Here is a 15,762-nt window from a genome sequence, read left to right as displayed (position 1 = left end):
TTTTTAGTAATTTCAACTATTTATTCTACGGCCTTTGTGATTCAGAGGTCATTCTTAAGGAATTGGGACAAGATTTCAGCTTTAGTGTAAAGAGCGAGGTATTGACGACGGTTGAACCCCCTCATAAACGCAATAAAAACATACGAATATAGAAGTTCGTTACGTAAGTTAATTCGTAAGCTACGTATATTTTTTACCAATGAAAACGTTTGTAAAAAATTAAAGGTTCTAGTTGCTTTTTTAAGTAATCCAAAAATTGGAGAGCAACTAGGCCACCTCCCTCGCTCCTTTTTCTCAAAATCTTCCGATTAATTGCAATTAATTAATATACAAATTTCGTTTTAGTTATGTACGTGCGGAGATCCAAGATCAAAACATACATTAATTCAAAAACGTCCAGAAATTAAATAAAAAAAAAAAAAGTTTTTTTAAATGAAAGTAAGGAGCAACATTAAAATTTAAAACAAACAGAAATTACTCCGTATATGAAAGGGGCTTTTCCTCCTCAATGCCCCGCTCTTTACGCTAAACTTTCTTACTGTTTTAAAAATAGAGTTAAGAGAAAGAGTCAAACTTTAGCGTAAAGAGCGAGGCGATGAGGAGGAAAAGCCCCTTTCGAGTAATTTCTGTTCGTTTTATGTTTCAATGTTGCTCCTTACTTTCATTTAAATTACTCCGTATATGAAAGGGGCTTTTCCTCCTCAACGCCCCGCTCTTTACGCTAAAGTTTCTTACTGTTTTAAAAATAGAGTTAAGAGAAAGAGTCAAACTTTAGCGTAAAGAGCGAGGCGATGAGGAGGAAAAGCCCCTTTCGAGTAATTTCTGTTCGTTTTATGTTTCAATGTTGCTCCTTACTTTCATTTAAAAAAACTTGTCTTTTTTTATTTAATTTATTCTCAGGCAAACTAAGTTAACAAATGCACTGTCAAATCTTTAAAAAAAATAGCTTCACCCTTATTCCTAGCTTCAAAACTGAAATATGTGCATCCATTACCAATTTTTATTTTTTTTACATATTTCTGTAATCGCCAAAATAAAAATGTTTATCGTGATCAAAGAAAATGGGATAAAACACCCCATAAATGGAGTGCAACCTTGATGAAAACTATAGCACTATGTTTAGCTTGTCCAAGTAACGAAAAGGGTGGTGCGAAGAAAAGTGTTTCGTATTCTATTCCAAAATGCCAAATGCCAAAATAGGGCCAAAATGCCATCGAGTGAAAATTCTGAGGTAGCCAGTTGTTTTTATACTTATTGACAGGCTATATGGATACCCTAAAATTTTCTGATCTTGTCATTGCGAATTTCTACCCTTTTGTGCTACAAGATAGAAATTTTAGCTCGATTACGGCCAAAAAGATATGGAGAGAAAAGTCAGGTAGCCTACCCAATTGGACTTTAACTACAGATTTCCCCAATTTATTTGTTTTCAACTTTTCAAAAAATATGTCAGATATTTTTTTTAGATCATTGAATAACTAGTTTATATTTTGTTTCAAGGAGGTATATCAAGCGCCATTCCGATGATTTTGACACTATTGATTAGTATCATATAGCAGCTAATGTTAAATACCTTCGTTACTTGGTTTCTTTCATCTTCCAATGTCAATGCCACAAGCGTCAGGTACACGAAAAGACAGTTGTGCGTTTTATTATGAATGGTCTCAATATTGTTCTTAAACGTAAGCCATCAGCAAAAACTGGATTTGGGAAACTGTAAAAACAGAGCTTTTGTCGAAGAGACTGATATCCAGAGATGGACTTGTTGAAGACTATTAGAAGAGGGTTTTAACATAATTGTGGATGTTCCTCAGGTATTTGATAATTTAGTTCAAATTTTAGTGCCTCCTCTGGAGCATGCTCAATTTTTGTATACAGTTAGATATGAAACAGTTAGTATCTGAAGAGAATAGGACGAGGGGACATTTTGCGGAAGAGGTTTTAGCCGAGCTAGTGAAATGTAAATATAAGGAGACGACAGCTCGGGTTCGGCACACTTTCCGTCTTACTTGGGAATCTTTTGGAGCCAAAACTAGTGATAATGTAGAGCAACTTTGCAGCAGAATTTCCAATCGAATGAGCTCCTTTTGAAGTTTCCAAGACAACTCGTTCATTACAAACTGTTTTGGTCAGAAGATACAAAGAAAAAAAAGTGAATATTATATTGCGCCTACATAGCTTTTATGACTAAAAATCTTTCTTGTTATTTCCCACTGTCTTATTTGAAAAACTATACCTGTTTTTCCATCCTAATCTATTCAAAGCCTCCCTCTTCGTATCCTCCCAAGAGGCTACAATTTCCCTTAATCCTTCCTTACGACCTACTTTCTCCCCATTCGCGACAACTTCCTTTTGTTTGGTCCTAGATGGTTTACAGAAAAGAACGATCTTTGACGTCTGTCATCCTTCATCCATAAAACGTGTCCTTGCCATCTTAACCTTTCTCTCATTATAGCCCTAGAAATCGCGATAGAACCACATTTTCCGCACAGCTTACTATTTGAAATACGGTCAGCAAGACGGGCAAAAAAAAACCTGTTTACGATTCCTCTAGAGATAATCTAACAAATCCTCCTCTTTCTTTCAGAACACCTACGTTTCAGAATCATATTTGACCACTGTTATCACTATAACTTCCAATATTCTGATCTTGGCTCGCATACTCATCTTTCTGTTCTTTCCAACTCTTTTCAACCGTGAAAAAACACCCTGTGCCTTGGCTATTTTGCTGTAAACATCTTAACTAATAATATTACCTAGGTATGTGAAGCTTTCCACTTGACCAATCTTCTTGATATTCAAAATCACCCCTTCACCTCCACTTATTCCCAGTCTGTTTGACCTAGTCTTCTTAAAATTAGTTTTCTAACCTGTTCTTGCGCTCTGAACACTCAAAATCTCCAAAAATAATTCTTTTTGATAGCATTTTCATCTAGGGGATTCAAATCATCAACATAATCTAAATCAGTTTGAATTTCCCACTTGATTCTATGCTCTGTCATTAGGACAAAGTCCATCAAAATAATCCATATAAATGGGATAGAATATAACCTTACTTAACTCCTGACTCAATGCGAAATCAGCAACAAACCTCACTTCTTATCTTAGCTGCAAAAAAGTTATTTTAGAACACAAAAATAACCACGTTTATGTATTTATCTGGTATACCCTACAAGGATAGGACCTTCGCTAAAAGTCTTCTATCGACTACCTTCCTTCCAGAGGAGTTTAATTAAAGTTTTTCAAAATCGCTAGGTACTCCCCCCTTTTCAAAAATCATATTCACAATCCTCAGTAATTTATCTTAAACTTTCCAATCCCCTTATTCTAAACATTCATTTACCACACTATCAACACCTGTGCCTCACTATTTTAATCCTATTAGTTCTTCCTGTAAAGGTCAGAACCACACAAAGCACAAAAGAGAATGATTAGAGTAGGTAATTTTTCATGAAACTCATACGGAGAAATCTCCTCCCCAAATGCTAGAAAACTTGCCCAAAATAAACTGAGATCCTACCTTGATCAGAAATACAATCGAGAATTTTATGAATGGAGAAAAACTCATAAATATTCAAGATGGTCACTGAAAGTTTTTAATTGTTTAAGGATCCCCCAAACACTGGTTCAAAAGCCCCCTTCTCTCCCAACAGAAAACTGAAAAACTGGGACATCAAATATTACATATTTTACACATTTTGGAATAGCAGTTTTAGCCTTTTCGACAATGACTCATGGGGTAGTCGTTACGAAAACCAATATTGGTGCCTTCAATTTTTAAAGACATGACTTTTACTGTTAATTGCTTTGCATAACCCTGCACATCTGAAAATTTCAAGACGTGGGAATCGTCCTTTTTGCTCAGAATGTAGCTAAACACCATTTTAGTTACATCAAAGTGATAAAGATACATAAGAGTATAAGCCGATCTTAAACTTTTCAGTCTTAAATAAAGACAGGATATGATGAAAGATCTTTACTTAAACATTTATGCAGATAAAAAAAGATAGCTTATTCTTGTTGAATAAAGGCAGGATACTTTGCTCTTACTTCGCTCCAACTTAATTTTCCACATGACAGGCTTTTTATAACGGCAGCCACTTCGTTCACCTAAAATCAACAAGCTGATTAATAAAATCAAGCATGATTGAATCTTAATTCAAGACATTAACTTGCTCCTGATGGCGATTCAGGAACACAAAAACAATCTCATACAAGGACAAACATAAAACTGACGAATCCGTTCCTAAGCGCAGGAAAAACCCTTAAAACTCCATTTGTTCCACACACTAGAGCTCTCCTGTACAGCATGCGACCTTGTCCCAAAATACTGGCCAGCTAGCAACAACGGCCCCTAGGAACTTCCGCATACAGGCAGAGCATTATCGTGACAACCCCTCTGTCTTGAAGCTTCACAGTTAAATAAAGATTTACAACGAACAAATATGAATTTTTACAAAAGAGTTCAAATAATAAGATGTGTTGATGAGCCACTGACGCATTGAAGGGAAAATAAATTACACATATTTTTTTTAATGTCTTTCACACCTAAGGGGCTTGGAATTGCATTCAAAGTAACCCATATTACAATAATAATTTAAAAGTATCTCCTATCTAATTTTAAGAGTTGTTAGTTTTTATCGAACCAGTTGTAATCGATGAAAAAACAGGGGAAGAACATGATGCATATCAGTAAAAAAAAAAAAAAAATAGAAAGGCACTTTTAGCTTTCACAGTTTCCTAGAAAATTTTTGCTGTGTAACCCAACACCTTTTAGATTACTGCGACTGGTGTAAGTGACTGAAGTTCCATTGAAGGAACACGTAATTAAAGGGGGAAAAAGGACATTAAAGGAATACAAATATTAAACAATTACAGCTCGTGAAAAAAGGAGAGATCATAAACAGACAACATTTTAAAACGTTAGCTTTTAAAAGCTACCCTATGTCCTATAGTTGCAAACCGATATGAAGAAATATAGGTTGTGATCTGTCAGGGACTCGGCAACTGACGTGAAAAACGGAAAAAGTAAGGCAAAGAAAGAGATGATCGGTATTAATTGCTCCGACTATTTATTGTATATACATTAACTCAAAATTATTTATCTATCTAAAAATATCACCTACTGATTCATATTTTGTACAGAACACTTTCCTAAGATGTCAATATGTCTTTATGTTCTGGAAAATCCTTGATAACTTATTTGTCAACAAGAACGTGGCTTAGCTTTATAGCCAATGTAGAGTCTAAATAATCCAATTGAAATAAAATTTGATTTTTAGTTGATATCCTTCTCGTAAGTTCGATCAATATATTTACTAATTAGAGATACAACAAAATAGAAGAATTTTTGTATTCATTATCAAGTCCTGTTTAAACTTTTTTGCCAAGAACAGAATACATGACACGAACTTTTAGCACCAATCGCTAGGTTCCTCTACTGACCATATTCCAGCCGAACGACACTAGGCAGCAACATTATAAATACCAAATTGATTCTAGTCAAAACAGCACCACCCACGGATTAGTTTGGTTGGTCCCACCATTTCTTCATCATGTTCAGCAATTTCAGATTGGTCAGAACAAGTAACTTTAAAATTGAAACTCTTGCGTTAAACGATTTATAGCAAGTTCATTTTAGGAAATACAAACAGAGATTTTTAAATTTTTGCGAAAAAACGTGCCTTTGATCACAAAACATTATTATATCTAACCAGTGACGACAGGGACGAAAATACAACCTTTTATAGAGCATTTAATATTTATTTGCACTATGTAGTAGGTGAGTTACTACCTAAAGTAATTGTATAGTCAATGTGAAGTGCCTAATGTGCAGTACCATTCTCCGTCACTATCTTCACTGATAATATAATTTATTATAAAATCATTTGACCAGAGACAAACTCAAGGTTTATAACGCTTAAATATGGTATGTCTTTGACAAAAAATTTCTCTGTTTATCATTTGAAATAATTTTTTTTTCGACAAAAATTTCTTTGTTTATTTAAATTCAGAGCAATATGTAGAATCTTCTTCAAAAAATTTTGTGACTTGCAAACAATTTTAAAAAGGGATATGAAACTGATCTACAAATGGTCCTGACCTCATTAGTGCCAATTAAAAAAAAAGAAGCAAATTCAGGCTACATATTTGAAGCCAGTATCGAAAATACCATTGACAAAACAATTTTGTTTGAAATATATAAACAAAACATTTCGATGCACCTAATAAAAAAGTCCCAAAGGGCTTTATGGCAGCAGGTATCATTCTTCTCTATTCTATGCATTTTAGTAAGCCGTCCTGGCTGAGTGGTTGGTGCACTGGCGTGGAAATTCTGTGTCCAACGGGCACGGGTTCAATCCCAGTTGGAACCAGTTATTTCGTTTGGGACGGGGGTCAGTGGCGTGACTCTGTAAGCTCAGCCGGAGTCGACCCAGCTCTAAATGGGTACCTGGAGAAATCTGGGGAAGGCAAGCAGGAAGGGTGTGTGAAAGCACAGGATGGTTGCCCCCAACCCCTCATTGCACTTCCTGGCTGAAGGGCCATGAAACGGAGATCAGCACCGCCGGTTTGGACCTTAAGGGTCTAGTGCCGTATTACTTACTTTACTACTTTTTATGCATTTTAGTAGCAATTATTTTTACATTATTCTACATGCCATTCATACATATATAACATGTATTCTACTTTCCAAAAATACACACATGATTAGTACTCTATTGCAAGGGAAAACCTTTCTGTGGCCTTGAAGAAAGCCAAGCAACCCTGATTTCTTTTTAAAATTGAAATTGTATCCCATACAGGATATGAAATTTCTATTTTCAAAAGAAGCTCTAGTCATATTTCTAAATGAATGTACTAGATTTAGTGAAATACCTAGTGTATCGTGACTATTGAGATTATTATTAACGGGGGAAAAATCGAAAGAAGAGGGAAGTACATTATTGAGGTATTTATACGGGAGAATACTAACTTGATAATATCTATTCTTTGAAATTACAAGACGTTTACACTTAAAGTAAAATTTATTAATTTTATGAGGAGTCTAAATAAGTTTTAGCAGCTTCATTTTGTCAGAGGATGACAAAAATTTAGCAGCTTCATTTTGATTTTTTTGTATGACACAAAATTTCTTGCCCATATGGAGCACAGGGAATGTGTTTTTACCTCGGCAAATCACTCACGGAAATCTTGACAATTTTGAGGCTAAGCAACATAGTTAAGTTTACATATTTCTTTTTTCAACCCAAATCGAAGGAACTACATTTTTAAACCAGGACATTTTTTATCAGGGTAATAGTTTCCTTGAATGAATAATGGAGTCTCTTTTGAGTCCCCTATATCAGTTTATCATAGATGACGATATTTTACAAGTGATGTCGCGACAATTTAACCGCTTAAGGTAAACCATACGACCACATTTAGGCGAAAGCGTAGCCATATTAGACTACTCAAAAAGCGGCATTGTTGAACGACACAACCACATGTAGGATAGTGGTACAAACCAATTCCAAACTAAGGAAGAAGTTCTAAGCAAGAAAAGGGTGGCCGAGTTGGTGAATTATGCTAGCTTTGAATCACAGAGATTTCAGCTTCGATTCTTGACGTTATAGTCTAACAAAACCAACTTTGATTAATAAATTTTCAAAGGTACGAGAACTTACTACAACTGTTGCATGGCGCCACTCTAACTGCTTCAACATTAAACCAGTTCCGACTCAGGCTTTGATTCCAGAGCGCTGGTAATCATCATAGCTACATGAGGAAAATAGTTTTAAAGTTCATACAACGCGAAATTAAGGTCACATAGACGATGCTTCCGAATGTGGTTCCATTCAATTAATCTTAATCTCTTACCGGCAGTCGAACTTGCAGCATAGAGTCCCGGTCCCTTAGAGTCACAGAATGGGGTTCTTTAAGTGTGTCAAAATCCACAGTCACTGCAAAAGGCACCCCAAGCTCATCCGTTCTTGCATAGCGACGACCTACAGACCCTGAGGAGGTGTTGACTTCAGACGGAATCTCTTGATCTTCCAAATCTTGTGCTAAAAAGAAAGAATTAAGTTCAGCAAAAAGTAAAATATGATTACAAAAAACTACAACGCTGGGCCTCATCGCAGCAAAATCAGAGGCGAAAAATTTTGTCCGCACATCTTCATGAGCTGATGGTTGCTGATTCGTTGCATTTCAACGAATCAGCAACCAATAGGCATTTCAAGTCTAGAAATTCTAGTTGTCGTTCTTCTTCTGCCTTTAGTGACCAGGTCACACAGCTGTATAGAAGTATGGAGCGGACGCTTGCCGAGTATATTCTGAATTTGGTTTTGAGCTCAATTTTTCGCTTCGATCACAGGGGTTTCCGCAATGACTCGAAGGCACACCAAACTATACTGATCCTACCTTGAACACCATTCAATAGTTAACCCTTAGCATCCATAAGTGATCTCAGATATTTAATCTCTTCAACTTTGTCAATATGATTTCTATTAAGATGCCTAAAAAAGTTGGTATCATTCTCAGTTGATAGGTATTTAGCTTTCGGGATACTGTTTGTCAGACCTGCCACATTTGCGGTAGCTGCCACCTTTACTATCATTTCTTCAACTTTCGGTGCTGAATCGGATAGGAGAGTAACATCATCAGCATATTCCAGATCAGCAAAACTTTCTTCGGCTTAAAATCCATCTCCATCTTCTTCGCTCAATGCTTTCTTCATAATCCAATCTATTATAAAATTGAAAGAATTGGGGATGCTGGACAGCCTTGGCGAACATCATACCCTATTTCAAAGAGTTCAATCTGCTCGCCATATAGTCAGATATTACTCTTCGCATCTTCATATTGAGCTTTGAAAAAGAAAGCCAATTTAGTTGGGACACCATCTTCAAGCATTATGTGCCAGATAAAGGTCGGAGTATAGAGTCAAAGGCGGCGCTGAAGTCGAGAAAGATGGCGATGGTGTCTTGTCCGTAATTGAATCGATGGTGAAGGAGGAGTCGCAGAGTGAAAACACGATTAACATACCCATTCCTGGGCGGAACCCAGCCCGGTTCTTCCTTGTCCGTTGCTCTTATTCCTTTAAGGAACGGTTTATGACAACTATTGAAAAAATCTTCCCGGCTATGTCAATCAGTGAAATTCCCCAGTAATTCGAGTAGGTTCGTCAGAGCCTCAACAATGCTAGGCTTCCTTTATAAATTTCTGCGGGAACGGTGTCTTCACCTGAGGATTTGTGTTTATTTTTAAGGATTTTCGGCATTTCTGACTTCTTCAGTGGACAGCGGTGAAATATAACATGGGTCTGTTCCTCTGGTGACAGCGGCATTGGATGAGGGATTTGACTCGACGCTGGGGGGTTTAGTCTGTCCTGTTCCATTTAAAATAGTACTTGAAATGGTTATTCCGTCGATCCATTTTCTTGACGATTTTATGGTTTCAACTTTGGTTTTCAAATTTTCTGTGGTACTGCTCCTTTTCATACTAAGCTCTTTGAGGATCTCGTACTGCTTGTGGGTTCATTCTTGGCTGCTACTCCTCTAACTCTTAGACCAAACTTGACTAGTAGGCTAGTTTGTGGGTTTCCCATCGCAGTTCTATGAATGCTGCCTTGCTGAAGACTTTCAACTCAATTAAGCAATAATTAAAAGAAAAAAGATTATAATATAAGCTCACTCACAAAAAAGAAATAAATAGAAGAAAGAAGTGAAATATATTTAATAAATCAGACAGACTTCTATCAATCCTATACGAAAAAGAGAAAAAGTAAATAAGAAAAAAGAAGAAAAAACATCAAAGAAGCAAATAATACATTTTTAAGAATTTTGGCAGATAAGGTAAACGAGAAACACCTTCCGCACGAATAAAAATATGTTTTGCAAATCTTATGCCGCATAATTATTATGATCGGAGATAAAAGAGGATGGTGCACTAAATGGGCTACAGGAGCATTCGCAAGCTTCTAAACATTCGCACTATTTTTACTTATACACACGAATTTAGCTTATTTCAATATTTAAAGATAATCACCGGCCTGAACAGATGCACTAAGGCAACTATAAAGTCCTACATCTTCACATTGGATGAAGGAATAAAACTAATTTTTTTCTCAATAATTACAGATATTTTACTCTAATTAAACTTATTCTCTAAATCCAATAAAACGATCACAATTTTTAAATCGTTTTTGTGTGGCAGTTTTTTAAGTGTTTGCCTGAAACATCGAAAATCCAACAATAGATACTCGAGGAAGTCACCATACTAAAAGCACTAAAAAAAACTTATTATATTTTGAAATTTAACATACAAAATTATATTATAAAATCTTCATAAGCAATGAAAAAAAAAAAAGAAAACCCAAAAGTCCCAAGTTTTGCCAAGAAATAAAGTTTAAAAATTCAAGAGTCAAATCTGTAGGGAATGGAAAAAAGAAATATGATTTTTATTTTTATAGATTTGGATACACATAATTTCAGTTCTGCGATTCAAAAGATACTATTGCAACTTTTTTAGAAGAAAGCAGGAATACTAAAAATCAATTTGACTATAATTAATTTACTGTTATTTAACAGGTAGTCGTTTTCGGCAAAGAAGGTACAGGCAAAATACTTTGATATTCAAAAATTGCATTAGTTAACTACTTCTACAAACGAGAATAGAATATATATTTAAGCCCAATTCACAATGAAACTTCTACTAATGCAGAGATTCAACTAGCACTAATTTCAGGAATCAGTTGAAACCAAACTCATTGACAATAGAATTTCAGCTACCGTCCAGAATAGGATCAAGCCGAAACCGAAGTTCAATCGACTTGAACTTATATGAGGCCGAGAACTATCTCATTAACTAATACTTGAACTTCGTCAAGATAGAAAACTGCAAAGAAAACAGCTATCCATTGCAGGGCACGGAATTCGATTCCGGCGATAGGGTTGTTTGAATAAGTAACCATAACAATCTAAATAAAAAGAAGCTAAATAATAAATGGAAAAAGGGAATAAAGAAATTGTGAAGTATTGGGCGAAGCTACTGGAGCTCGTCAGAGCTCAAGAACTGTAGTATGACAAGAGAAACAAGGACTATATGAAATATAAGATAAAGAAAAATACATGAGACAATCACGGTGTTATTTGATTTCAGTGTTTATATTATCCATTGAGAATGGTAAAATCTGATTACTTAGCAGTAGGTAGGACCACCTTTCGGGAAGTTAAATCTCATTGTGAATGGGCCTATAGGAAAAATCAGAGAGAGAATGAGAAAGATGGGTTTATTAATTTAAATAAAACAAAAAACAAGCAAATGGCCAGAAGCAAAGCTAGTCTCGGCTTACAACCTCAATGCACATACAAATAAAACAAGAGCTAAGAGCTCATATGGCACTTGTGACGAGGTCGGAAGAGCCAAGAGCTCTTTTGGTATAAGCTCTAGCAAAATTCTTAGAATCAATAGATTGCTTTAAAAGGAAAATCAGAGGCTTAATCGTCGGGATTTAAGATAAGAGCTCTGAGTCACGAGGTCCTTCTAAACATCAAAATTTGTTAAGATCCGATTACCCACTCGTAAGTTAAAAATACCTCAATTTTTCTAGTTTTTCCTCTCCCTTCAGCCCTCCAGATGGTCGAATCGGAGAAAGCGACTTTATCGAGTCAATTTGTGCAGCTCCCTTACACGCCTACCAATTTTCATCGTCCTAGTACGTCCAGAATCACCAGATTCGCCAAAGCACTGAGACCCACCCCCTAACTCCCCCAAAGAGAGCGGATCTAGTCCGGTTACGCCAATTATGTCAATCACCTATCCATAGCTTGTGCTTATTCTTCTCATCAAGTTTCATCCCGATCTCTCCACTCTAAGCGGTTTCCAAGATTCCGGTTTCCAAAATTTCCGTTTCCCCCCTTCAACCCTCTATGTCCCCGGATCATATTCGAATTGAAAATGCAGCATCTGAGACATAAGATTCTTCTATATATCAAGTTTCATTAAGATCCGATTACCCATTCGTAAGATACCTCGATTTTCACGTTTTGCACGAATTTAGATGTCCCATTCCAACTCCCCCCAATGTCACTTGATCTGGTCGGGATTTAAAATGGGATTTCTAGAGAAAAAGATCCTTCTAAATATCAAACTTCATTAAGATCTGATCATCTGTTCGTAAGTTACAAATACCTCATTTTTTCTAATTTTTCTGAATTACTCCCCCCCCCCAACTCCACCAAAGAGAGCGGATCCGGTCCATTTATGTTAGTCACGTATCTTGGAATTGTGATTATTCTTCCTACCAAGTTTTCTCCTGATCTCTCCGCTTTAAGTGTTTTCCAAGATTTCCGGTCCCTCCCCCCAATGATACTGGATCCAGTCAGGATTTAAAATAAGAGTTCTGAGTTACGACGTCCTTCTAAATATGAAATTTCATTAAGATCCGATCACTCTTTCGTAAGTTAAAAATACCTCATTTTTCTAATTTTAAGAATTAACCCTCCCCCCCCAAAGGGAGCAGAGCCGTTCTGGTTATGTCAACCACGTATCTAGGACTTGTGATCATTTTTCCCACCAAGTTTCATCCCCATCCATCTACTCAAGGCGTTTTCTAAGATTTTAGGTCCCCCCCAGCTCCCCCAATGTCACCGGATCCGGTCGGGAATTTAAATAAGTGCTTTCAGATACGATATACTTCCAAACATCAAATTTCATTAAGATCCGATCACCCGTTCGTAAGTTAAAAATACCTAATTTTTTCGATTTAAGTGTCCCCCCACTCCCCCCCCCCCCCACACATGGTTGAATCAGGGAAAAGACAATTTCTAATTTAATCTGTTTTGGTTCCAGATACGCCTGGCAAATTTCATCGTCCTAGCTTACTTGGAAGTGCCTAAAGTAGCAAAACCAGGACAGACAGACAGACAGACCGACCGACAGAATTTGCAATGTCACTTGGTAGATACTAAGTGCCATAACAATACGAAAAAGGAGAAAAAAAACAATTAAAAGGAAAGAAAAATAAAAGAAAAGAAAAAAAAAATCAATTATCCTGCATTTTGATCAATTGCACTTCAAAAAATAAAAAAATAAAAAAGACAAAACAAAAAGAAACTAAACCACTTGATCAGCATCGCCTAAAAAAAAAAAAACCAACATCTTGGCTCCACTTGAGGTCCACTCAACTATCAAAACCATAAATATTAAGGCAAAATACCTTTAATTCCCGCCGAAATTCACGAATATTACCCTTGTTTTCTTAAAGTCGTAGGTAAACAATTCCATGCATGGGGTTCTAGATGTCGAATAGAAAATTGAGATCTACGGGTAATAGCAAGCGGGCGAGGCATTATATTGGACTGTCTCGTAATATGTGTATGAATTTCACTTCATAATTCAAACATACTTTTAAAACATATTGGTAAACAAAATGAAAAAATTTATATATAAAAAGGATTCGATAAAAAGTAATAAGTCCTGCTAAAGGCAAGATTTTGCAATCTAGATTTTGCAACCGTTTTTGTGCCGAGTCTTTAAAACCTACACCACATAACACTCGAAGCGCTTTATTCTGCAACGCTCGAATATGATGGAAATGAGAAGGAAACATACTACCCCCAACAGTACTACAATATAGCAGATAAGGATGAACTAAGGAATAATACGATGTTCTTAAAATATCTCTTGGGAGAATGTACTCCAACTTTCTTAAAATGCCAACATTCCTTCCGAGTTAAAGACTAATATAATGTGTGTGTAGGTTCTCTAAAAGTAAGACATTCATCAACCAAAACTCATAAATATTTTGTACAATTTATTCTTAAAATACTCATATCAGCAAAATTAAGTCTGTCTATCCAAGGGTAACAACTTGAGCTCCTACCATACAATGAAAAGCAAGATTTACTATAATTCAAATTTAACTTATTAAGCTACATCCACTTTTGAACAAACTCCAGACAGGAACTATTACGACTCAACAGCTGAATTCCTGTTTGTACAGCTACAGTTTAATAAGAGTCATCCGCAAAGCTGCGAACAATTCTTTTTTCCCGTCACATCCAGATTAAAGATCATACGAAATCATATGAAAATCTTTGCATAAATCATTTGTAAAAACTAGAGATAACAGGGACCAAGAACAGATCCTTGAGGTACTCCAAATTTAGCATTACTAACTGAAGAAACATTATACCCTAGTTGTACATATTGGGTTTTTTCATTCAAGAAATGGTCCTCTAAAACCACAATTTTCTAATTTGGCAATAAGCATAAAATGGTCAACGCGGTGAAAAGCTTTTACAATATCAAGAAAAACAGAAGCGACTTTCATACCATTATCCAATGCATCACTCAGAAAATTGCATGCTCAGTAGATTAACCCCTCCGAAAACCAAACTGATTTGGATTAGAAAATGACTCACTCTCCAAAAATTCAACCATTCTTTTATTAATTTCTCAAACAATCTGGATACTACTGGTAATAAAGAAATGGGCCTATAATTTCCTAGTACATTTTTATCCCCGCCTTTATAAACAGGAATAACTTTTGAAATTTTAAAACAACTTAGAAACACTCCAGTCCAAAAACATTCATTAAGTAAATACACCAAATGACAAGAAAGTTGTCATTAAGTAAATACACCAAATGACAAGAAAGTTCTAAGTTTCTTGAGAACCAATTCAGTCATGACAAAAAAGAGTCTGAGCAATTCAAAACGGATTAAGATCGTTGACTTCAAATTTCAGTTTTAAAAAAAAATTCCACGTAACACTTCTTAAATCACCAAACCAACTTAAAGAGCACTTTAATTTCAAGAAAAAAACTTACAGATTTGTTTCACAAAAGGCATAAAATCCGGTTTGTTGCTCAACGGGAGAACACAGCATTTGTATGGAGCAACAATCGGCGGAAGTTTCAAGAACTGGAAAAAGAAAAAAAAGAAAAAAAGGGGAAAAAGTGTAAATGTTTCCTTACCAAATCAAAAAACAACAATAGCTAAGAGCTCATATGGAACTTGTCACGAGGCCGAAGAGCCAAGAGCTCATATGGTATGAGCTCTGGCAAAATTCTAAGAATCATTAGATTCTTTAATAGGAAATCAGAGGCTTTAAAGGAAAATGAGAGGCTTAATGCCGGTCGGGATTTAAAATAAGAGCTCCGAGTCACGATGTCCTTCAAAATATCAAAATTCATTAAGATCCGATCACCCATTCGTAAGTGACAAATACCTCATTATTTCTAATTTTTTCTCTCCCTTCAGCCCCCAGATGGTCGAATCGTGGAAAACGACTTTATCAAGTCAACTTGTTCAGCTCCCTGACACGCCAACCAATTTTCATCGGCCTAGCATGTCCAGAAGCACCAAACTCGCCAAAGCACTGAACCCCACCCCCTAACTCCCCCAAAGAGAGCGAATCCAAAACGACTGTGTCTATCACGTATCTACGACATTTGCTTATTCTACCCACCAAGCTTCATACCGATTTCTCCACTCTAAGCATTTTACAAGATTTCTCCAACTCTCCCAATGTCAACAAATCTGGTCGGGATTTGTAATCAGAGCTCTGAGACACGAGTTCTTTCTAAATATCAAATTTCATTAAGATCCTGTCACCCGTTCTCAAGTTAAAAATACCTCAATTTTTCTAATATTTACAAATTAACACCCCAGCTCTGAGACATGAGTTCTTTCTAAATATCAAATTTCATTAAGATCCTGTCACCCGTTCTAAAGTTAAAAATACCTCAATTTTTCTAATATTTCCAAATTAACACCC

At 36.0% G+C, this 15,762-nt stretch overlaps 1 protein-coding gene across 1 annotated transcript in view; it reads right to left on the bottom strand.

Annotated features, from left to right (window-relative positions):
* Positions 1-3,961: 3,961 nt before the first annotated feature.
* The window catches only part of LOC136025516 (glycine--tRNA ligase-like), a 74,821-nt gene continuing 63,020 nt past the window's right edge, over positions 3,962-15,762 (bottom strand). The window contains 3 exon segments of the mRNA XM_065701546.1: positions 3,962-4,110; positions 7,858-8,045; positions 14,813-14,906. Of these exon segments, the coding sequence (XP_065557618.1) occupies positions 4,012-4,110; positions 7,858-8,045; positions 14,813-14,906 (381 nt within the window). The 3' untranslated portion in view covers positions 3,962-4,011.

The sequence above is a fragment of the Artemia franciscana genome, chromosome 3, assembly GCF_032884065.1.
Source record: "Artemia franciscana chromosome 3, ASM3288406v1, whole genome shotgun sequence".
NCBI classification, from domain to species: domain Eukaryota; kingdom Metazoa; phylum Arthropoda; class Branchiopoda; order Anostraca; family Artemiidae; genus Artemia; species Artemia franciscana.
Note: the sequence above shows the minus strand (reverse complement) of the source record. Positions and strands in the feature narration are given on the sequence as shown.